The sequence below is a fragment of the Suricata suricatta genome, chromosome 9 (assembly GCF_006229205.1).
Source record: "Suricata suricatta isolate VVHF042 chromosome 9, meerkat_22Aug2017_6uvM2_HiC, whole genome shotgun sequence".
Lineage (NCBI taxonomy): Eukaryota > Metazoa > Chordata > Mammalia > Carnivora > Herpestidae > Suricata > Suricata suricatta.
The window spans coordinates 102197631-102217563 of record NC_043708.1 but is presented as its reverse complement, the minus strand read 5'-3'; the positions used below and the strand labels follow the sequence as shown (position 1 = coordinate 102217563).

Below are 19933 nucleotides of genomic sequence, written 5' to 3'. Positions count from 1 at the left end.
CCAAATCAACTTTCTGCAAGGGGCTGTTTCTGGCCCCTTATGTGAAAGGCTAAAGGCCACTTATTTTCAAGGGGCCCAAGACTGACCTGAGTGGGTTCTGAGTAAGTTGGTGTGTGAAATGAAGGTCTGCAAAGGAGCATTGACTCACAAACACCTGGGGACCCCGGTGCTGCTTCTGACATGCTCCGTGACCACAAGCAGCTCGCTGGACCCCTGGGTCTTGGTGTCCTCATCTAAAAATAAGGTTTCTTCCAGCTCAAATATTCTGCATTTCAGTTGCTTCAGAGGGCTGGGAGTCAGGGAAGGATGTGGGAGGGGCTTATGAGAGGCTTGTTTTTCCCGTTTTGGATTTCCCTTCTCCCCCCACTCCTTCCCGAAGTGGTGTTTTCCATCCAGATGACACCAGAGCTCACAATAAGCCTCGTAGATGGGGATTCAAAGTGAGCCCATCACTTGAAAGATTTGATGGAATGGACAGTTGAAATAGTTTTTCCTTTCCAGATTGGATTCCAAGTTTCAGCGATACTAAAGGATTGCTGCAAGGAATCCATCTTCAAATGTCATTTTTATCTCTTTGGTAGGATATATCTATTGCCCAGAGTCAAGCTTTCCTAAGTATGCCCTTCCTGTGTCCCAGTCCTGTGCCTGGAAGGCAGGAGTCTTTCTTCTAGGGCATAGCGTTCCTGGTGGACCTATAGGGTTTATTTAGGGGTGGGGAAAAGTGGGGGGTGGCCCTACTGTTGTCCTACCTTAGCATCCTTTGTGGAGAAAAGGTCTGTCTTCTGGCCAGTTGGTCCCTGAAACCCAGGGTGTGGTCTTGGCCATGATAAGGCTGGGCTTTTGAAGAAGGCTGTGCTTGTCCTTCAGAGTTAAAGGATAAGAGGGTTTAATATCTATGAACATTCCACTGTTTTTGAAAGCAGTGTTTACCCTTTCTGTCTCATAACCAAATCTGGTACTTATGGACCTGCCCTCCCAGCCACCATACCCTACTGCCACCCTTATCTGTGAAGTTGAATGTTTAACCCTCAGTGTGAAGGGAGTCTTGTGTCAAAAAGGTTGGGGCGAGTTGGAGCTACAGGGCCCTTGGCATCAGGCCTGTCCCTCCCATGGTAGAGGAGGGCCCACACCTGGTGACCGCAGAGTGGCCAGGCCCCAGCCTGAGTGCAGGGCCCTCTTCTTGAAGGAGGGCCCCCACCGACTGCCGCCCCAGTCCTGGAAGCACTCAGCTGCTTTCCTCTGGGTAGCTCCCCTCTCCCCCTTTGTCTCGCAGTAGCCCCCTTCCCGTAACTCTTGCAGGGCCTCCATGTGAGCTGGGTGCCCTGTGTGCCCTGGGGGAGGATGGAGCCCTCTGAGCAGCCACTAACTAGAGAGCTGGCCTGGCTTGGGGACACTGAATGACAGGTCTACCTGTGCGAGGGTCCAGGAACAGGAGAGATGTCCACCAGGACTGGTAGAAAGAGGATGAGTCCTGCCTAGAAGCCTTTCCCACAGAAGCTATAAGGCTGATGCTAGAGTGCCTGAGTGGCTCAGGTGGTTAAGCGTCCAGCTCTTATTTTCGGTCCAGGTCATGATCTCATAGTCGTGAGATTGAGCCCCACATTGGACTCTGCACTGGTTGCAGAGCCCGCTTAAGATTTTCTCTCCCTCCCTACTTCTCCTTCTCCCTGTCCCTCTCTTTTTCTCTCCTCCCCGCCCCCTCCCCCGTCTGCCCCTCCTCTGCTTGTACTCTCTCTCTCTAAAATAAAATAAATAGAGGTGCCTGGGTGGCTCAGTCGGTTGAGCGTCCGGCTTCAGCTCAGGTCATGATCTCTTGGTTTGTGGGTTCAAGCCCCGCATCAGGTTCTGTGCTGACAGCTCAGAGCCTGGAGCCCATTTCAGATTCTGTGTCTCCCTCTCTCTGTGCCCCTCCCTTGTTTGCACTCTGTCTCTGTCTTAAAAATAAATAAACATTAAACAATTTTTTTAAATAAATAAAGGGTGTCTGGGTAGTTCAATCATTTAAGCATGCTGACAGCTCAGAGCCTGCTTGGGATTTCTCTCTCTCTCTCTCTCTCTCTCTCTCTCTCTCTCTCTCTCTCTCTGTCTCTCCTCTGCTTCTGTTCTCCCTCTCTCTCTGAAAATAAACTAACAAAATTTTTAAATCAAATAAATGTTAAAAATATATAAGGCTGATACAGTGGGTATCAGTATCACTTTGTTCTTGAAGCCTTCTGTTTGATTTCATTGTTTCTGAACATCTATAAACAAATGTCAGTTTGTCTAAAGGAAAAACATCAGACACACGGATATGAATGAGTTGGTCAGAGGCCCTTCTTCGTACTTCTCTTCAGAAGGTGATGCTACTCTGGGCTGAGGAGTGCTGCAAAGGGAAAGAGCCAGGAGTCTGGGGATCCTGGGTGCTCTGTCATGCTGGGGTTAGAAAGTGAGTTGAGAGGTTTCTTCTAGGGAACATTGCCTCCACAGGGACCTCAAGAATAATGCTGGGGGTGAGGGAGGCCACCCAGTCCTGCCCTTCTGTGCCTCACCCCTGGAGCACTGGGAGTGAGCCCAGGGGCCTCCTGTGGAAGAGGTGAGGAATTCCCCCCACCTCCATGGCACTGTATATGAGCCCAGTACTAGCTGGTGGGAAAGAGCCCAAGAACACACAGTGAAGACCTAGACAACCCCAGGAAGTCTGTCCGCCGATGATAGCCTGTAGTGTGGACTTAGCAGATGGGGCTGGACCTCCCTCACCCTTTGACTCCCAGCAACTTGGGGGAAGGACAGGCAGCAGGACTTGCCTAGGGGAAGAGCAGCCTCGGTCCCCATAGTCTGCTGGATGGGGGACACAGTTGTGCCAAAGGCCATTTGTTTCCTCTAGGCAAGCCTGGTGCTGGCTGGGATCTCCAGCGCAGCCAAGTCTGCTGCCGACCGTGAAGGCCGCATGGCCATGTCTGCAGTGACCTGTGCAGACACATCTCTCTAGCTTAATCCATGTTGAATCTGGTGTTTCCAGCAGGTTCCACCAGAAAAGCTGTTCCTCAGCATGTTTCTTCTTTCACTGACCTCTAGAGATTCTCCATACTGTCTCCACCTCTCCCCTAACACCTTCCCTACCCTGTTCCAGACACACCTTCCACACCGTGTGCTGGTACTTGCCATAAAGATGACAATTTTATTATTTATTTGTTTATATGTATATTTTAATGTTTACTTTTGTGAGAGAGAGACAGGCAGAGTGTAAGTGGGGGAGAGGCAGAGAGAGAGAGAGAGAGATACAGAATCTGAATCAGGCTCCAGGCTCTGAGCTGTCAGCACAGAGACTGATGTGGGAGATCATGACCCGAGCCTAAGTCTGATGCTTAACCAACTGAACCACCAGGTGCCCCTAAAGATGACCATTTTAAAAGGACTGCGGTTGCCTTCAATGTCTCAGGACTGGGGGCGGGAGGATAATAATCCTTTGGGTTGTCTGGAGACTTCTGGAGAATGAGTAAGCGTATGGAAAGAGAAAGGCTCAGGTAAACAAGTTTGGTGCCTTCTAGCAGCCTGGGATTTTGTGAACCACCCCTTATATTTTCTTTAAATACTTTAACACATTATTTGTGTATATTGAATTCTCGTACTAAATATGTGGAGTTGGCAGGACGTGTGTTCTTTGGTGAATCTTTCTATCTTGGCATCAATCAGCAATTGGTTCCTGAATCCTTGTCTGTACTCGAACTCTTGCTGAATGTTGCACCTTCTGGCCATGACACTGGCTCTAGTAAGTGGCGTGGAAGGAGTGGTCTCCAGTGCCAGCCTGGGACACAGGACTAGGTGGTGAGGGCCTGGAGAAGTAACTGTGTGTCTCTGTCCCTAAAGGATTCTGAATGTACCGTCAGCTTACTCTGTCACCTTTGTATTGTGAGCCTCAGTTTCCTCATCGGCAAAATAAAGATATTGAACTAGCTGGTCTCCATGTGCCCTCCACCTTGGTTATTCCCTCCTTAGGAGAGGAACACTAAAGAATCCATTGACTATCGAAGGTTGACTCATCTGCATTCCCAGCTTTAGACTGACTTGGATCCAATCCAAGTAGGCAACCTTATAAATAAATGGCTCATGGCACCTGATAGGGAAGGTTTTTGTACAGGTGAATGCTGTGATTATAGGAGCCCTAAGGAATCAGTATTTTGTTGAGCCTCTCCTACATGCTGGGCTCTTTATCGTGAAGGTAGATGGTATCAGCATCGTACAGACGAGGAAACTGAGGTGAACAGCTTCCCCAAGCCAGGCATGAAGTTGGGGTACAGACTCTGGTGTTACCAGCTGAAGCCTGTTCTCTTCCCCACGTGTGGTGTCACCTTGCCCTGCTGGGCCACATCTGTCTCTGGCTGGGGGTTTCTCTTTGGGGGACTCAGGTGCATAGAGATGGGGGACATCTCAAATGCTGAGACCTGACTCTAGGTACCTTAGTTGATGATAGGAAAGTTTCAAGATTTGGTTCCTGTGTCTGGGTTTTATAGAGTCCAGGTGGAGGGTGTAAGTTCAGATTGTGGGAATGACAGACAAAAGGCAGGGGGTCCTCTCCCCATAGGACTCCTGAGGAAGGAAAGGGGAATGAGGAAATAGAGGCACCCACGAGAGGAGTGCCTTTTAGTTAAGGAATGAGGAAGGGGAGGGGTGCCTGGGTGGCTCAGTCAGTTAAGCATCTGACTCTTGATTTTGGCTCAGGTCATGATCTTGTGGTTTCATGAGGTCGATCCCTAAGTTGGACACCATGCTGACAATGTGGGACTTGCTTGGGATTCTGTGTGTGTGTGTCTTTCAAAATAAATTAATAAACTTAAAAAAAAAAAGGAATGAGGGAAAAAAAAATGTGCAGAACCTTCACCCCAGGCCAGGAAGGGGAGTGCTGAGGGGCAGCACAAGCAGCTGCCTGAGACAGGCCTGTGTGGGTGCTTGTCTGGGGCCTGGAATAGTTGGGGTTGGGGCAGGGCCTGACGGAGTTGGAAGTGAGGGGGGCAGGCTCTGCAACCTCTTGTCCTCTCCACATGGAGTTGACTAGCCTGCTGAGTGTATACATCCTGCCACCTCTGGTTTGCCTATTTCTTCTTAATCTTCCCCCATCACTCCAGCTTTGCTGTCATCCTAAATAAGTGCCGGGGGGAAGGGACTGGCTACTGAATGAACAGTGGCAGCTTTTTACCCACCCATGGGACCAAAAAGGCCACCCAGGTACCATTCCTTCTGTCCCCACAGCAAGATGGATTGCTGGTGGCATAGATGACTAAGTCAGGGTCCCTGGAACTTACTCAGCTCAGCTCCTAAGCTGCATATGCCCTTTCTGGGCCTTAGTTTCCCTATTTGCACAAGGGGATTGCCAGAGGGGGCACATCATCTGCTGGGGCAACCAAGGTGAGAACCAAGAAGAGTACTCAAGTTAGGCTTCCTGTGACCTCTAGCGGAAAGAGACCCACCACCTAATCCTTAACTGCCTGACCCTAGCTTGTTTCCTGAGAGGTGGCCAGGGACAGGATGGTAGCTGTATTATAGCATTTTGGACCCTTGAGAACCTAAAAGATGGAGGCAGAGGAAAAAGGTCATCTGGCCCAGCGGGAAGGTTGAAAACAAGGATCCTAACTGGGACTGAGGGAAAGCTCCCCCATACTCACCCTCACCCCCAGCCCATGCAGGAATTTTGTGCTGAGAACTTGCTATTTAAGGGGGCCCCTAGGGAGATCTGGCCAGAAAGGAGCCATTTGAGGAAGGGTTTAAAATTAGCCTGGGTGAAATGGGTGGCCCCTGGGGAGAACTGAGGCAGAGGTTTCTGTGGGGCGGCTCTGGCTCCACGTCTTTGACCAAAACCACATCCCGCGGAGGAGGGAGTAGTACTGATCCAGGTCCTTCCAGCAGGGCCCTGGCTGGCTTGTGCTCTTTCAGTCCATCTCGGGGTGGGCTAGGTGCCCATGTCCTGGCACCCAAAAGTGGCCTGGATGAGTAGTGAGGAGACCTGCGTGTAAATTGAAGGCTCTTTCATCAAAGGGGAGAGGGTGTAGAGGATTGTTGTTCTCTGGAGCCCAGGAACTGGGTTTACACCACCCTGGAGCTTCGGCCATCCAGTGTTTCCCAGGTGCTTCTGAAAACAGGGCCATGCTCGAGAACTGTGTATACAGGAATGCAGAGCTGCCAAGGCCCGTGAAATGTGCAGAACCTTCACCCCAGGCCGGGAAGCAGAGGCGTGTCTGGTGAGGGAAAGGCATGACCAAACGGGGAAGATGCATCCTAAATGGCAAAGGATTCTGCTTGGTATGCTTCTTGGCAAAAACGCACGCGAGAGAAGAAGCTTGTCCTCATCCATTCTTTATCAGCCACGTGCTAGGAGTCATTCTTGTGCGGGCGGGGCTGGTGACACTGGTTCCCAGCAGCTGTTGGGGTGGTTTCCTTTGCCATTCCTGGTTCTGTTGTTCAGATCTGTGTATTCACTAGGCAGGTGGAGGGGTGGGGGTGTCTGCCTACCTGCTTTGGGCGTAACTTTGCCTTACTGCCCAGGTTCCTGATTCAAGCCATTGTCTCTGAAAAGGTTGTTTCTTGCGTCTGCCAGGCCATCACTGGAGTAGGGAGGAAGTTCTCTGGTGCCTCTGAGGAAGGAGATGTGGCCCACTGTAGGGCATCTAGATGCTCTGAGGAAGGCCACATGATGGGGAGACGGGCTGAGGCCCGTGAGCTTTTTCTTACACTGGCAAGAGTGACTTGAGAAGACGTGTGCTTGGCTTGGTGGTATGAAATGTGACTTGAGGGGCACCTGGTGGCTCAGTCAGTTAAGCATCTGACTCTTGATTTTGACTCAGGTCATGATCTCACAGGTTCATGAGTTCGAGCTCCTTGTCAGGCTCTGTGCTAATGGGAGAAAGCCTGCTTGGGATTCTCTACCTTCTCTCTCCCTTCCCCTTCCCTGTTTGTTCTCTTTAAATAAATAAAATAGAGACTTGAAATCCAGAGTCAAATGTATAGGGAAGATCATTTGGATTTTTCACAACTCAGCTACAGTTTTACTATATATTTCTAATGGATCTAAACAATGGGGAATCCTCCTTCCCCGTTGTGATCATTGGCTGATCTGGCCTTGCTAGTTGAGCATCTGTGCCAGCAGCATTTGACCAGCAGTAATAACTTAGAAAGAGTGCCCTGCCAACCCTCTTAGGGACCTCACCCACAGTTCTGAAGGTCAGGGTTGGTTGGAGCCACAGGATGGGCACCTGGTGTCTCCTTTGGCTTTACCATCAACTTGTAACCAAGGCTCATAACTTACAGCACCATCTGGCTCACTTGAAGCTGGTAAGATCCTACTCATTCTTCAAAACCCAGCATAATTGTCCCGTCTCTCACTCCTTAACCAGGTCTCTTATTCAGTAAACATTTACTACAACACCATGCTAAGGAGTAGGCATAGAGGCAAGAATACAACGTATTCCCCACCCTTGAAAAGCCTATGTCTAGTGTGCTTCCTGCTTGCAGGGTGTAGTGTGGTGTAGGACTTATGATCCCTTTACATCCTTGCTTGCCTCTTCTCTAGACCAGGCAGAAACTCTCAACCTGGGGTCCAATGGTATCTTCTGAAAAATATATACATTTTGACTTGTATACTCTTTGGGGGTAAGACACCATAGCTTTCTTCAAGTCTCAGGGATCCTTGATCTGAAAAAGGATACTTGAACTGTGTGCTTATGACACAGGGCTCTCCCCTCTTGCAGCTAAATGCTGTGAAACTCCAAATGTTCATTTGCCTTGGCCTCCAAAGGAAGCCCAGGAAATACAGATTTCCTCCTTAAACTCTGGAAGGATTTTTGTTCCTTCCTGAAGGAAGAGCCATCATCCCTGTCTACTTTGGTCTCTGTCCCCAGGTCCGCACCCTATTTGTCAGTGGCCTTCCTGTGGACATTAAACCCAGAGAACTCTACCTGCTCTTCAGGCCATTCAAGGTAAGTCTGGACCCAGCCACCCACGGGCAGAGCTTAGGACGGAGGAGAAGCATCAGGAATGAATCTGACCTGGATTGGGCAGCAGGAAGGCAGAGGACAGTGTACCAGAAACTGTGACCGCAGACCTGGCTCTCTGTTGTGATTGTACTAATTCACATGTTGCTTTCGTTGATTGCTTAGCCCTTCTGAGCCTCTCATTCCTCATCTGTAAAGTGGAAACAAGAGAAAATCTCAGTAGGCTTTGCCATATAAGGAATCTTTGAGATTCAGTATAGTCTTTTCAGTTCAAGTTCCGAGAAAACTTTAAAAAGGTGGGGTCTGTACTACCAGATTACAAGTTAGTGGAGCAAACAGGAATTTACGCACGAAATGATGAACGCAACCACATGATGCCCACCCCGTGTGCTAGACCATGTGATGCAGAACACAAGAGCAGAGGGCACTCAGCAGTGGTGGAGGTCAGGGTGGTGGCCATGAGGTGGGGGTGGTGTGCGAATGAGGCAGGCAAGCACTGGAGAAAGGGGGGCCGGGCTAGCACAACAGGCTTCTGACCTTCCCCATGATGCCCACCTCTCTCTGCAGGGCTATGAAGGGTCCCTGATCAAACTCACGTCGAGACAGGTAATTTCTCTCCAAAGATTTTTTTTTTCTCCTCCCAGCCCAGACCGACTGCTGAGCTTGGACCTGATCCTGCTGCCTTTTCCTCATCTTGAGGCATTTGGCAGCTGAGACCTGCTCCTTCTCATCCCGGTTCTGTTCTGGGCTGACGAATGAGCACCCTGCACACGTCCCCTCTGCTTACCAGTCAGCTTCTGGTCCTCCCTCTCCGGCTTTTGAGAAGCCACAGCCTGGCCTCAAGACTGAGAACCACAGACGTGGTGGCTATGGTCTGGCTTCTGATGGCCCTTTGGGGGCCATTTGAGGTCTGGAGTGAACTTGCCAGAATGAAGTTGGAGAAGCTTTCAACCTGTTGCCCCTTGATTGAACCTGGAGCCTTCCCATGTCCTTTATATATTGGTGTCCCCTTTCTTGCTGGGGAAAACCGTGGAAGTTACTTACCTGCATGCATTAAAACAAAAAAAAAAAAGGTTTACTGAAAGGGTGATGTTTAACACAGAGGGACAAAGCTCTACTGGCATCATTTTTCACAATGTGGTACCTGGCTGGGAGACATTTGGTGCATGAGAAACTTCTACTGTTTGAGCTGAGCACAGGATATAGGCAAAAAGTTGTGGGGTTTTCTTTTTGTTGTTTTGCTTTGTTTTATGTTTGAGGGGGAGATGGAATGTGGGGAGAAATATGAGGATGTTCTCTCTTTTTCCTACTAGCCTGTTGGTTTTGTGATCTTTGACAGCCGAGCAGGAGCAGAAGCAGCCAAGAATGCACTGAATGTGAGTAGACAAGGCTTTCTCTGACCCACAGACCTCTAGGCAACAAGTATTCCTGTTCTGTCTTCTACAAACTTTCCGCCCACTCCATGCCCCTAAAAAGGGCCTGCAGATACACCCGAATCCCCAACATCCTGGGGCAGTGTCCCTGGCTGCACTGTCTGTCAAATGCCACTACACACAAGGCCCAAGCAGTGTGTCCTCTGTCTTGGCCCCTGCATGGGTGAGTCTTTTAGGCAAGATCATTTCTGGGGCACTTCTGTACCTATTGCAGTGGACAGTCTGGGCCCTACAAAGTAAAGTCTTTTCCTTCCTTTCCTTCCCTTCTCTTATAGGGTATTCGCTTTGATCCTGAGAACCCGCAGACCCTGAGGCTAGAGTTTGCCAAAGCCAACACCAAAATGGCCAAGAACAAGCTAATGGCTACACCAAATCCCACCAATGCTCACCCTGCCCTAGGAGCACACTTCATTGCACGGGACCCCTGTGAGTGGTGCTCAGAGCTGTCGTCTGCTGTCCTTGTACTTGGCCCAAGAGAGGGGCCTAGTGCAGTTGTACACAGGGGGAAGATCATGAGATTCCCACTGAGGGAGTCAGTCCTTTTCAGGAGGCTTCTTGTATCCACAGCCACGTGTCTCTGTGGGTTCCATGCTTTCTTCCTCCCCTTGTAGCCTTTGCTGGGCTGCATGCAGACAGACTGAGCTCCTGAGCCATCAGCACTGCCCAACTTCCCTGAAGCCTTCTCTGATTTTTAATGGTTGAGATGGGCAGAGGCCCATCTGAGGGCTGCTGCTTTTTTTTTTTTTTAAAGCACACGAGTTATTTTTTATTTATTATTTTTTAAAATGTTTATTTGAGAGAGACAGACAGACAGAATGTCAGCGGGAGAGGGGCAGGGAGAGAGGGAGACACATAATCTGAAGCAGCCTCTAGGCTCTGAGCTGTTAGCATAGAGCACAATGCAAGACTCGAACTCATGAACCATGAGATCATGACCTGAGCTGAAGTTGGATGCTTAACTGACTGAGCCATCCAGGCGCCCCTCATCTGAGGGCTTCTTGAAGCAGCTAGGATGCCACACCATGCCAAGTTAATGTGGCTTTTTTTCCCCTGGTCTTTCGGTCCTTGGGGGAAGTTTGGCCTGAGTGGGGAGCTTATGCTTCAACCATAATGTTGGGTCCCCTTCTCTGTTTAGAACGGTGTAGTGGAAGGGGAGACCAGTGTTCTGACCGTGGGGGCTGTTGTCTCCCATTGTAGATGACCTTATGGGGGCTGCTCTGATCCCCGCATCCCCAGAGGCCTGGGCCCCCTACCCTCTGTACACCACAGAGCTGACCCCAGCCATCTCACATGCTGCATTCACCTACCCAGCTGCCAGTGCCGCTGCCGCTGCCGCCCTACATGCTCAGGTAAGCCCCTCTGGGGGAGAGGTGGGGAGAGGACGAAGGAGGCTCTCATCTGGCCAGACTCTGCTCCTGGGGGGGCCACTAGGCCACTCACGCCTCTAGTGCTGCAGAACCGCTGCTTCCATGACATTCTGTTTGGGGGCTTGGGATCTGACAGAGGGGAGGGAGAGGATTAGCTGTGAGGCCACATTGGGGATCTGTGGCGGAATGTGAGCATGACAGAGACTCAGCCGTGGTCCCACCACCCACCGAACTCTTGCGGACTGGCACCATACTGCATTCTGCCTGTAGTGACAGAGCCACGATTTGGATCTCAACCTGAGTGTGGTCTCTCAAGCCCAGGCCACCTGCCTCTGCCTCTCTGGTCGTTACGAATTTCAGAAAGCGTGTAAAAATGTCTGTGTCTTGACTTTTTTTTACTATCTGGAAGAATGAGCATGGCATTATCTGCCTCAGGGTTGTGAGAATGAGATGCTGACACCTGTGAAGGTCGCCACCACAGGCCCCCGCACCTGGAGCACGGGGCGCTCAGGGAGAGTTAGCGCTTGTTTTCGTGAAGCCTGGACATTCTCCATGGTGGACCTGTGCAGGGGTGGCAGGAAAGAGGGAACGAGCACTGCTAGGGGAGAGCTGCGCCCCTGTGAGGTTAGTGGTGGGCTGCTCACCGAGTGCCATACCAGGTGCCAAGGCCAGTGAGCCAAGATCCGTTCCGGCCCGGACCTCCCTGATGCAGTGACAGGAGGCACTGCCAGGCGTATGGACAAAGTGCCCCCAGAAGCACAGGGGGCTGAGGAGTGATGGCAAGCCCACTTCGGAGCCTTGGGAAGAGCGACCTGGCCGGGCAAGCTGTGCTGTTGACAGAGGTGTCCTTGCCTGGGCAGTAGGGCGTGACTAAGAACAGTATATGAGAAGCCAGGAAGGGAGAGTTCGCAGGAACGGAAGCTGAGGTGGGAGGAGTTGGGTGCTCTTCCCAAGGAGGGCTCCATGCCTATCTATGTCAGGTCCTCTGAAGGGCTTAGTGATGATGTCTGGATCCACCCAGTTCCAAGGTGGAGGGTACGGACTCCCTACCTAGTCCCTAGCAAGCTGTTTTCCCCCAGCAGGAGAGTTTCCCTTGGCCATGGCCACTTTAGATTGTACTGAGGGCAGAAGTGTGGTTAAACTTGGCTCTGTTCCCCAGCTGTGCACCACAGACAGCTGGAAAATTGATGAGGGGATAGGAAGGTGGTAAAGATCATTCCCTAGAGGGAGATGTTGGCGTATTTACCACAAACCAGGTTCTGTGGTGGGCAAAGAGCAGGTGAGCCCAGAAGATTATCCTTGTCCTCCGTGACCTGGCGGCATGCGGGAGGCTGGCAGGAGTGTTTCTGGCCAGCAGGGAGTTTCACTGCAGCAGCCCTGTGAGGCCTTGCTGGGCTCTCTGCTCCGATTCCAGCTGTGCAGCCATTTAGCTACCTGATCTTTTGCAGGTGACTTCACCTTTGGGTCTCTGTGTGTGTCCTCATGTGTAAAATGAGAGGGCAAGACCAGATCAGGTGGAGAAGTTCTACCCCATCTGCTCCAAGATGCTTGGTCGTGACAATGATGAGGCAGAGGTTGGGAGCCAGAGACAGTATGTCAGGTTAATAAGCAGAGGTGTGTCTGCCCTTTTGGGGGGAGCTCCCCCCAGTGGCACCTGTCCTTTAAACCCTGTACCACAGGGCTATATGCCCTCCTGTTTTCTTCCTTTCTAGCTTCCTCCCTCCCACCCTATCTATCCATGCCCAGTGGCTGTCCAATTCCAGTCTAGCTGCTTCAGTCCAAGTCCTGGCTTTTATATATAACCTGTGTGACCTTGAGCAACTTATTTATTCTCTCTGGGTCTCAGTTTCTTTGGAATGGTGATAATCATACCTACTTTTTAGGTATTTGTTTTTCTCATTTAGCATAGAGGAAGTACTAGAGAAGTGCCATTTATCATGGTTACTATTATCATTATTATCTAGTGCCTCCTGGGTCCTCTCTGAGTCTGGAGGCCTCATTGTGTCTCAGTTCTATCTCTGGCCTCCCTGGGATAGGGATAAAGCCCACTTCGAAGGCTAGTGGCATTTTTCAGGAGGCTGGCTAACAACAAGAGATTGGATCAGGTAGTAACTAGTTCTGTCCTGGCTACTGGACTTCTCTGGGTGTCCATCTCCACAATAGTAGAACTCACTGTCTGGACCAAATGCAGTCATAGGCATGAGAGCATTTTCCAAGTAGTAGCATTTGTGTCTTTTCCTTCCAAGAGCTCCTCTCCTGCCCCCTGACAATGCTGCCCAGCAGTGGATGCTGTTGATCCTAGGGGCATTATTCTGAACCCAGAGGAACAACAGAACTGACTCTGTGCCTGTGAGCAAGGAGGTGACTTGGAGAGAAGGTAGTAGCAAAAGGGGATGAAAAGCAGTCCTTCCTCTCTCTATCCCAACATGCATACCCCGACTGCATGCCTTTTACCACTTGTTCAGCCTCAGCCAAGGCACCCATATGTCCCTGGGCCCAGACCTGGAGGAAGGGTATGGGAGATGGCTTAGTCCTGCACTGTCGTGCATGAGACCATATTGCTCAACCTTCTGGTCCTCCCCTCCCTCCCTCCTTCTCTCCCCCCCTCCCCCCCCCCCCCCCCCCCCCCCCCCCCCCCCCCCCCCCCCCCCCCCCCCCCCCCCCCCCCCCCCCCCCCCCCCCCCCCCCCCCCCCCCCGCTCTTTCTCTCTCTCTTTCTTTCTCTTTCTTTCTAGCAGAGGAGGTCAGAGAGGGAGAGAGAGAGAATCCCAAGCAGGCTCCGAGTTGTCAGAGTGGATCCTAGTGCAGGTCTCAAACTCATGAACTGTGAGATCATGACCGGAGCTGAAACCAAAAGGCAGATGCTTAATTGACTGAGCCACCCAGGTGCTCCTCAACCTTCTGGTCCTCTTGATAGAAACTTCTCCTTTAAGAGGATGAGGCATGCAAAAGGTGTAGGTGGCATGGGGTCTGGCACATGCCTAAAAGCAGGAATTCTTTGTGTCCCCTTGCATCCCAGGGTCCTCCCAGACTGGACTTCGTTTTCCACTTCAACCTGACGATGGTGGGGATCTTTGACCATGGCTCTTTTCCCCCTCTCAACACTGGCTCACTGCTTGCGAATGACTTTCCTGTTACATAAACTCCCTTGCCTCTGTTTTCTTCTCTGTATCATGGAGATGATAAAGTTCTCCTTTCCCTTTGCTTATTAAAAAAAATTAACGTTTATTTATTTTTGAGAGACATAGAGACAGAGCGTGAGCTGGGGAGGGGCAGAGAGAGAGGCGGGGACACAGAATCCGAAGCAGGCTCCAGGTTGTTGGCTCAGAGCCCGACACAGGGCTCAAACCCACAAACAAGATCATGACCTGAGCCAAAGTTGGCCCCTTAACCAACTGAACCACTCAGGTGCCCCTTCCCTTTGCTTATTATCCTGCCCCCCCCCCCAAATTGTTACTTTTAGTCCATCGGCTTAGTAGATAGTTGGGTGTGTGTGTGTGTGTATAAATAAACCCATGGATGTGGATCTTTTATAAAAGTTACACATGTAACCTTTTTAAAACTTAAATATTAGAACATTGTTTCCCGTCAGTAAATGTAGATCTACATTCTGGATGCCTGGCAAACCCACTGTTGTATAAGTGTGTCCAGCTTCCTATCAATGGTAAGTTAGGTTGTTAACACAATTTTCTGCTACCAATAGGCTTTGCTGCCATGGACGCCCTCATTCACCCCTCCCTGGGCACCTGTCCTGCTGGTTTTCCTTATCATAAATTCCTAGAACTATTACAAGGTCAAAGCGTAGACTTGCCAACCTGAGTGTTCTTTAATTGACTTTCTGATGAGTGAGGCTCCATATTTATTGGCTATTCATATTTCTTCCCTTGTGGATTTATTCCTTCATCCATCTCTTGGTGTATCTTCTCAGTTAGTCCCAAGATCTGAGAGAGGACTGAGTTCATGTGCCCTGCACCTCTGCACCCTGCAGATTTGATGCTGTCCCTCTTGGAGTCTGGTCATTCCAGATGCCCATGGGCCTGTCTCTATGGGGTGGCTTCTCAGAATCACTATGAACAACTGGAGGCCCTGAGAGCAGGCTGAGGACTCACTCTCTGATGTGCTGGCCCCCGATCCCTGGTCCTTGGAGGGGGGGTCTCTTGTTCTGAGCTAGGGCAGGAAGGGGCAGCGCTTCTTTAGAGAACCCTGACGGCCATCCTACACCAGGTTTCTGAGGAAGTGGAAAGGCAGTCTCTCAAGTATGCTCTGTCCACTGGGATGGCACATCCATCCTGAGCTCAGAAATGTGGGCTTTCCTCTACTTCCTCCACAAGGAGGTCGTGGCTCATCTCAAGCTGTGAGGGGAAAGCTGCTGCTTTGGAGACTGAGTTACAGCACCTAATGGAGAGACTGGAGGACCCTGTGAAGCAGGCTTGTCAGGGGAGCCCGTTATGCACCTCCTGGCTTCCCCAGTCATGAGAGAGAGAATCAGAGGCCTCCTTGCCCTTCCCACACTAACCCACATTGCGCCGTGTACAGCCCAACAAGGCACGCTGCTGTCAGGATCTCTTGTCATGGGGCTGCTCCAGCTGGAAGCCAGGTGTGGGGTGGTGACCACAGTCCACCGGGGGATCCCCTGAGCTGGAGCGGGCCCCAGGCTTGTGTGGTAGCCGCCATGCTGGTCTCCTCATGGCATGAGCTCTTACGTCCAGCCACGCTTCCAGCTGAGAGCTTGTCCCACAGCTTGGCAAAGGGGAGGAGAGGCTGCCTCCCCCTTGGCCTCCCACTTGGCTGTTCGCTAGGAGGGGAGGGAACTGCTTCCAGATGTTGAGGCAGCAGAAGAGAAAATAGTGGCCTCTGAGGCTGGACAGCTCAAAGGCAAGAAGAGGCACTTGACCCTTTTCTGTGTGATATGGTGCTTAATCAAGGTGGTTCTAGCAGCCTGGGGTCCACTGTGTCCTGTGAGGGCAGTGCCACATCCTTGGAGCCCAGGGAAGATTCTGGCGTTGGTTAGGTGGCCTAGGACTGCGTCTGCTATATGCCAAGTGTCCTGGCATTTTCGGGTAACCAGCTGCTGAGCATGTGGTGAGTAGAGTCCTGGGGTGTACAGAATACCTACAAATTGGAGGAGACACGGGAGTAAGTTCTCAGGAAGCTTCCGTCAGCCTGTGATGACCTGGCACTGCTCGACATCTTCTCTGCTTACAGAGGCAGGGATTTCAGGCAGCCAAGTGGGTAACTGGGTCTGACTACTGCATCGTTAAGGGAGTTGTCTGTGGGCCCCGCTGCTACCTGTTTTCTCCATCGGCTCTTGGCATGCCATCCCTTCCTTCCCTTCCTGAGGGGGCCCTGGGCTTTCCTTCCTGGGCATTCTTCCTCTTCGCCCTCATTTGGGGTCTTGCGATGCTGTGTTCCCCCACCGATCCCAGGCAGCCATGGGTCAGGCTGGGGCAGACATGCCATCTGTAACTGGGACAGGAGGCCTTCCTGCAGTCTTGGCTTGGCACCCAGCATAGCTTACCGCCCAGACGACTGGCCTGTGGGGAGGCTGTGCCTAGAAAGGGAGGCTGTATGATTTCCTGACGCGTCTCTGGGAATCCTGCTTAGGGGCTATTGCTCTGAAGGGCCTTCTGGCTGGTGCCAGGGCTGAGATAGCTGCCAGGCCCCCACCAGAGGGCTCAGCTGGTGGCTTACAGGTCTGTAGACCTGGGAGGCTGATAATGGAGGGAACAAGAGAGATGGGAAGGGATGGAAACTCCAGCTGGGTCTCAGCCATGACTTCCTTAGAGAATCCGACAAGGACAGAACGAATGTCTGGGAGTCCTACCCCTTGCAGAGCACAGCAGCCTTAGCTTCTAAAGTGTTTGTACATTGTTTCACCTGATCCTCACGGACTCCCCGTGGCTTAGTTACCTCTGTCTTATACTTGGATGAAGGCACCGAGACAGAAAGACACTGAGCAAAAATGTATTAGGTTCGTGCTCCTAATGTCAGGAATTCTGCACTCCCCCAGTCAAGGGGGAAGGGCAGATTGCTGGCACCAGTGCCCCACTGCCAAGGGCTCACCTGGTACTACAGCTGGGCTCCATCGAGTGTAACACCTTCATGATTATTCTCTCACTTGAACCTCAACCCTGTGGAGGAGGCAGGTCAGGTGGCGCTCTCCCATATTCAGGATGAAGAAACTGATGCCTAGAGGTGAGTAAGTGGCCCGGCGTCTGCCGGTCAGTGACAGAACCAGGACTCCAGCAGGGACACTGAAGGCCCCCCAGTCAAGACAAGGGACTGCACAGCTAGCTCCTGACGTTGGCTTCTCTTGCAGGTGCGCTGGTACCCCTCCTCTGATACCACCCAGCAAGGATGGAAATATCGTCAGTTCTGTTAGTTCTTCAGTAAGTGCTGGCCCAGAGGCCCAGGATCAAAGTGTCCTCGAGCCTGGCTTCCTGCAGGGCCGTGGGTCCTCCCTCTGCCCGAGCTGGAGAGCTGGCTGATGCTAGGCGTCCACCTGGGCTTGTGCGCTAAGGCACTCTGGCTGGTTTTTCCCCTTCTCCTCCCACCCTCACTCCCTGCCGTCCATCTTGCAGCCTCCTCTGAGAGCGAAGCCTGGGTTCAGCTCTGGTCCCTCACCTCTGCTCACGGCCACCTCTCTCCCCTCCCTCCAGGTCTTGTCACCGCAGCTTGAAGCCCCTGCCCCGCTGGGGAGGAAGCTGCTCTGAGCTTCCACTGCCCCCAGGCGGCCTGTGGAGAGCTGCTGCTTCCCTCCAAAGACTGTGAATTTTAAAGCCTGACTCAGTGGACTACTTCCTGTTTCCTTTCTCCTCTCCCTCAGCCCTGTCCTTCCCCAAAGCCCTCACCAAGGCCTCCCAGGAGGATTCAGGGGCCTTCTTCTGGGACACCCAGTCCCAGCCCAGAGGGCTCACTGGGACTGAGCAAGGCCTGACCCCCCACCGGTCCAGACTTGCTTCCACAGCTCCACCTCAGAGAAACAAGGCGTTTAATTTTGCATGTTTTCTGGCATGAATTAAGACACTTAAATTTGTGCATATGTGAGTGTACAGTTTGTTCTCACATTGTGTCACCATAGCAACAGGGCCTGGCCACCAGTGGTCCATCATTCCGGGTCCCTCTGTGCACGCCCTCCCCGGCAGCCCCTGTCTCACCGAGGACCGGGCCTGCGGGCCTGGCAGCCCCACTGCCCGCACGTGCTTCCCGGCTGAGCAGCCACCTCCCAACACAGGTAGCGTTTTCTTTTTCATTTCAAATCCGGGTCCTCCGTGCCCTCCTTCTCAGAGGGGCCAACAACTGCTAAGAAAGTCCTTTCTCTGCCCATTTTGCTTACCTCTCCACGGTGCGCCCCACCCCTGCCCATGCTCCTCATTCTTTCCGTACGTCAAAACCAACCAAAAAATGAAAGTATTTTTGTACCCTGTGTAACAAAATATTTATGCATCATAAAGAATTTTTTGTGTGTGTGTGTGCAATTAATTATTAAAGAGACCTTGTTCGCCTTGTCAGATAAGTTTAATGTTTAGTTTGAGGCATGAAGAACAAAGGGCTTCCGTTCTCCAGCATTGAGCCTTTTTGTCAGGCGTTCGTTTCAGAAAAATGAAGGAAAAAGTTGTGCAATTTTTTTGTTTCGTGAGCACATCAGTGCTTTGCCTTTGGCCGCAGCTGTGGCTGTCTTGCCGTTTTCAGACTTGGGAGACGAGGTGGCGGTTGTAATTCCTGATCCTGTGAGAATGTGAAGCTGGATAATATATGAAATGCAAAATAAAAAGTCATCCAAAGTAACTGCTCTCTGACCTTTGCTTCCATGGGACGTAGGCGCAGGGAGGGCACCGCTGAAGGGTCACTGTGACAAGCTGAGGGGGTGGCGGGGGCCAGGCCTCAGGGCTCATGTAGCACTTCCCTGCTTCCCTCGTCTTCATCCAACTTAAGTCCTGGAGGGAAGGGACTTGGAGGACCCCTCGGCGGGGGCATATCTGCCAGCCCAGCCTGTGTTTGATTCATTCACTTCCTCATCCCGAGTTCCGAGTCTATAGATGGAGATTCCTCGCACCCAGAGTAAACACCCAGATGGGACCTTTGCTTTTTCTGGGTGCTGCGCTCTAGTTGGCCTCACCCTTCCCAGCCTGTGGCCTTTTTATGCCCTCTAGCAGAGAAGGACTCTGGTTTGGAAGGGTGGCCTCCCTCAGGAAGTGTCCTTGGGGTAGATCTTGTGAGGCTGTGCTGGAGGGAGGAGGCCCCAGAAAGGGCCACACTCCCACACCCTGTGGGCTCCCCTGCGGTGGCTCCGGTTCCTGAGGGGAGGTTTTGCTAGAAGCCAGAGTACATGGGCCTGAAGGGGAAATCACGTCGGAGCCATGGCCCTGGACTGCACTGAACCTGCAGCTGGCCCCAGTTGCTCCCTGTTGTGATTTGGGGCCTCAGTTTCTGCGTCTGTAAAGTGGTGGTTTGGAATCCTTTCCAGCTGCTTCTGGTGGGTTGGAGCACTGACCCCATGGCTTTGCTGTTTGTCTTTTCCATCTGTGTGACCCCACCCCATACCCTTCACTGTGGCTCGAAGCTGTGCCTACACCAGGAGGGCAAGACCGGCCCTAGCACCTCCCCACTCTGCGGGTTCATTCCAGTCTTGCTCTGAGCAAAACTGGAGCGGCTGTGGCTGACCCTGGTCACTTCCTCACCTACATCTTGGGTGACCTTGCTCTCCCTCTCTGCTTCGCCTTCCCTGAATCCCAGCCCTGCACTGTGTGATTTGGGTCTAAGGTGCTCTGATAAATGTGTCTGCTGTTAAGGCTCCAGGGTGACACCTGCATCCTCAGCTGGGATCTGCATGCAGAGAGAGGACACCCCCAGGTACTAGGAGGAGGAGCCCACAGGGTGTCAGGCTAGAGGGTTGTGGGACCCCAGGGAGAGGTCGGGGTGGGAGGAGGGGAATTGGTGGCTGTGTTCTCAGCTGCCACCCCTCGCGCCTCCCTGCAGTAGCGGACCAGCGGGGCATTGCGTCCCAGCCTGCAGCCTCTCCTAGTGCTGGTGAGGAGCTGCTCCGAGCCCCACCACCCCGCCCTGCCCCCCATCCCCAAGGCCAAGCTGATGCCTGACCTACTTCAGCAGTGTCAGGAACCACTGGGTCTTCCTGAGGTGGTGAATTATTTAGCTGGGGCGCTGGGCCGTTC

At 52.1% G+C, this 19933-nt stretch overlaps 1 protein-coding gene across 2 annotated transcripts in view; it reads left to right on the top strand.

The window, feature by feature from the left end:
• RBPMS2 (RNA binding protein, mRNA processing factor 2) overlaps positions 1-18548 on the top strand; it is a 49140-nt gene extending 30592 nt beyond the window's left edge. For both annotated transcript variants that reach the window (XM_029952590.1, XM_029952591.1), the window contains 7 exons: positions 7869-7946; positions 8529-8567; positions 9275-9337; positions 9670-9820; positions 10592-10743; positions 17080-17149; positions 17420-18548. In XM_029952590.1, coding sequence (XP_029808450.1) covers positions 7869-7946; positions 8529-8567; positions 9275-9337; positions 9670-9820; positions 10592-10743; positions 17080-17142 — 546 coding nt within the window. In that variant the 3' untranslated portion in view covers positions 17143-17149; positions 17420-18548. The remainder of the gene's footprint in view (positions 1-7868; positions 7947-8528; positions 8568-9274; positions 9338-9669; positions 9821-10591; positions 10744-17079; positions 17150-17419) is intronic.
• Positions 18549-19933: the final 1385 nt, after the last annotated feature.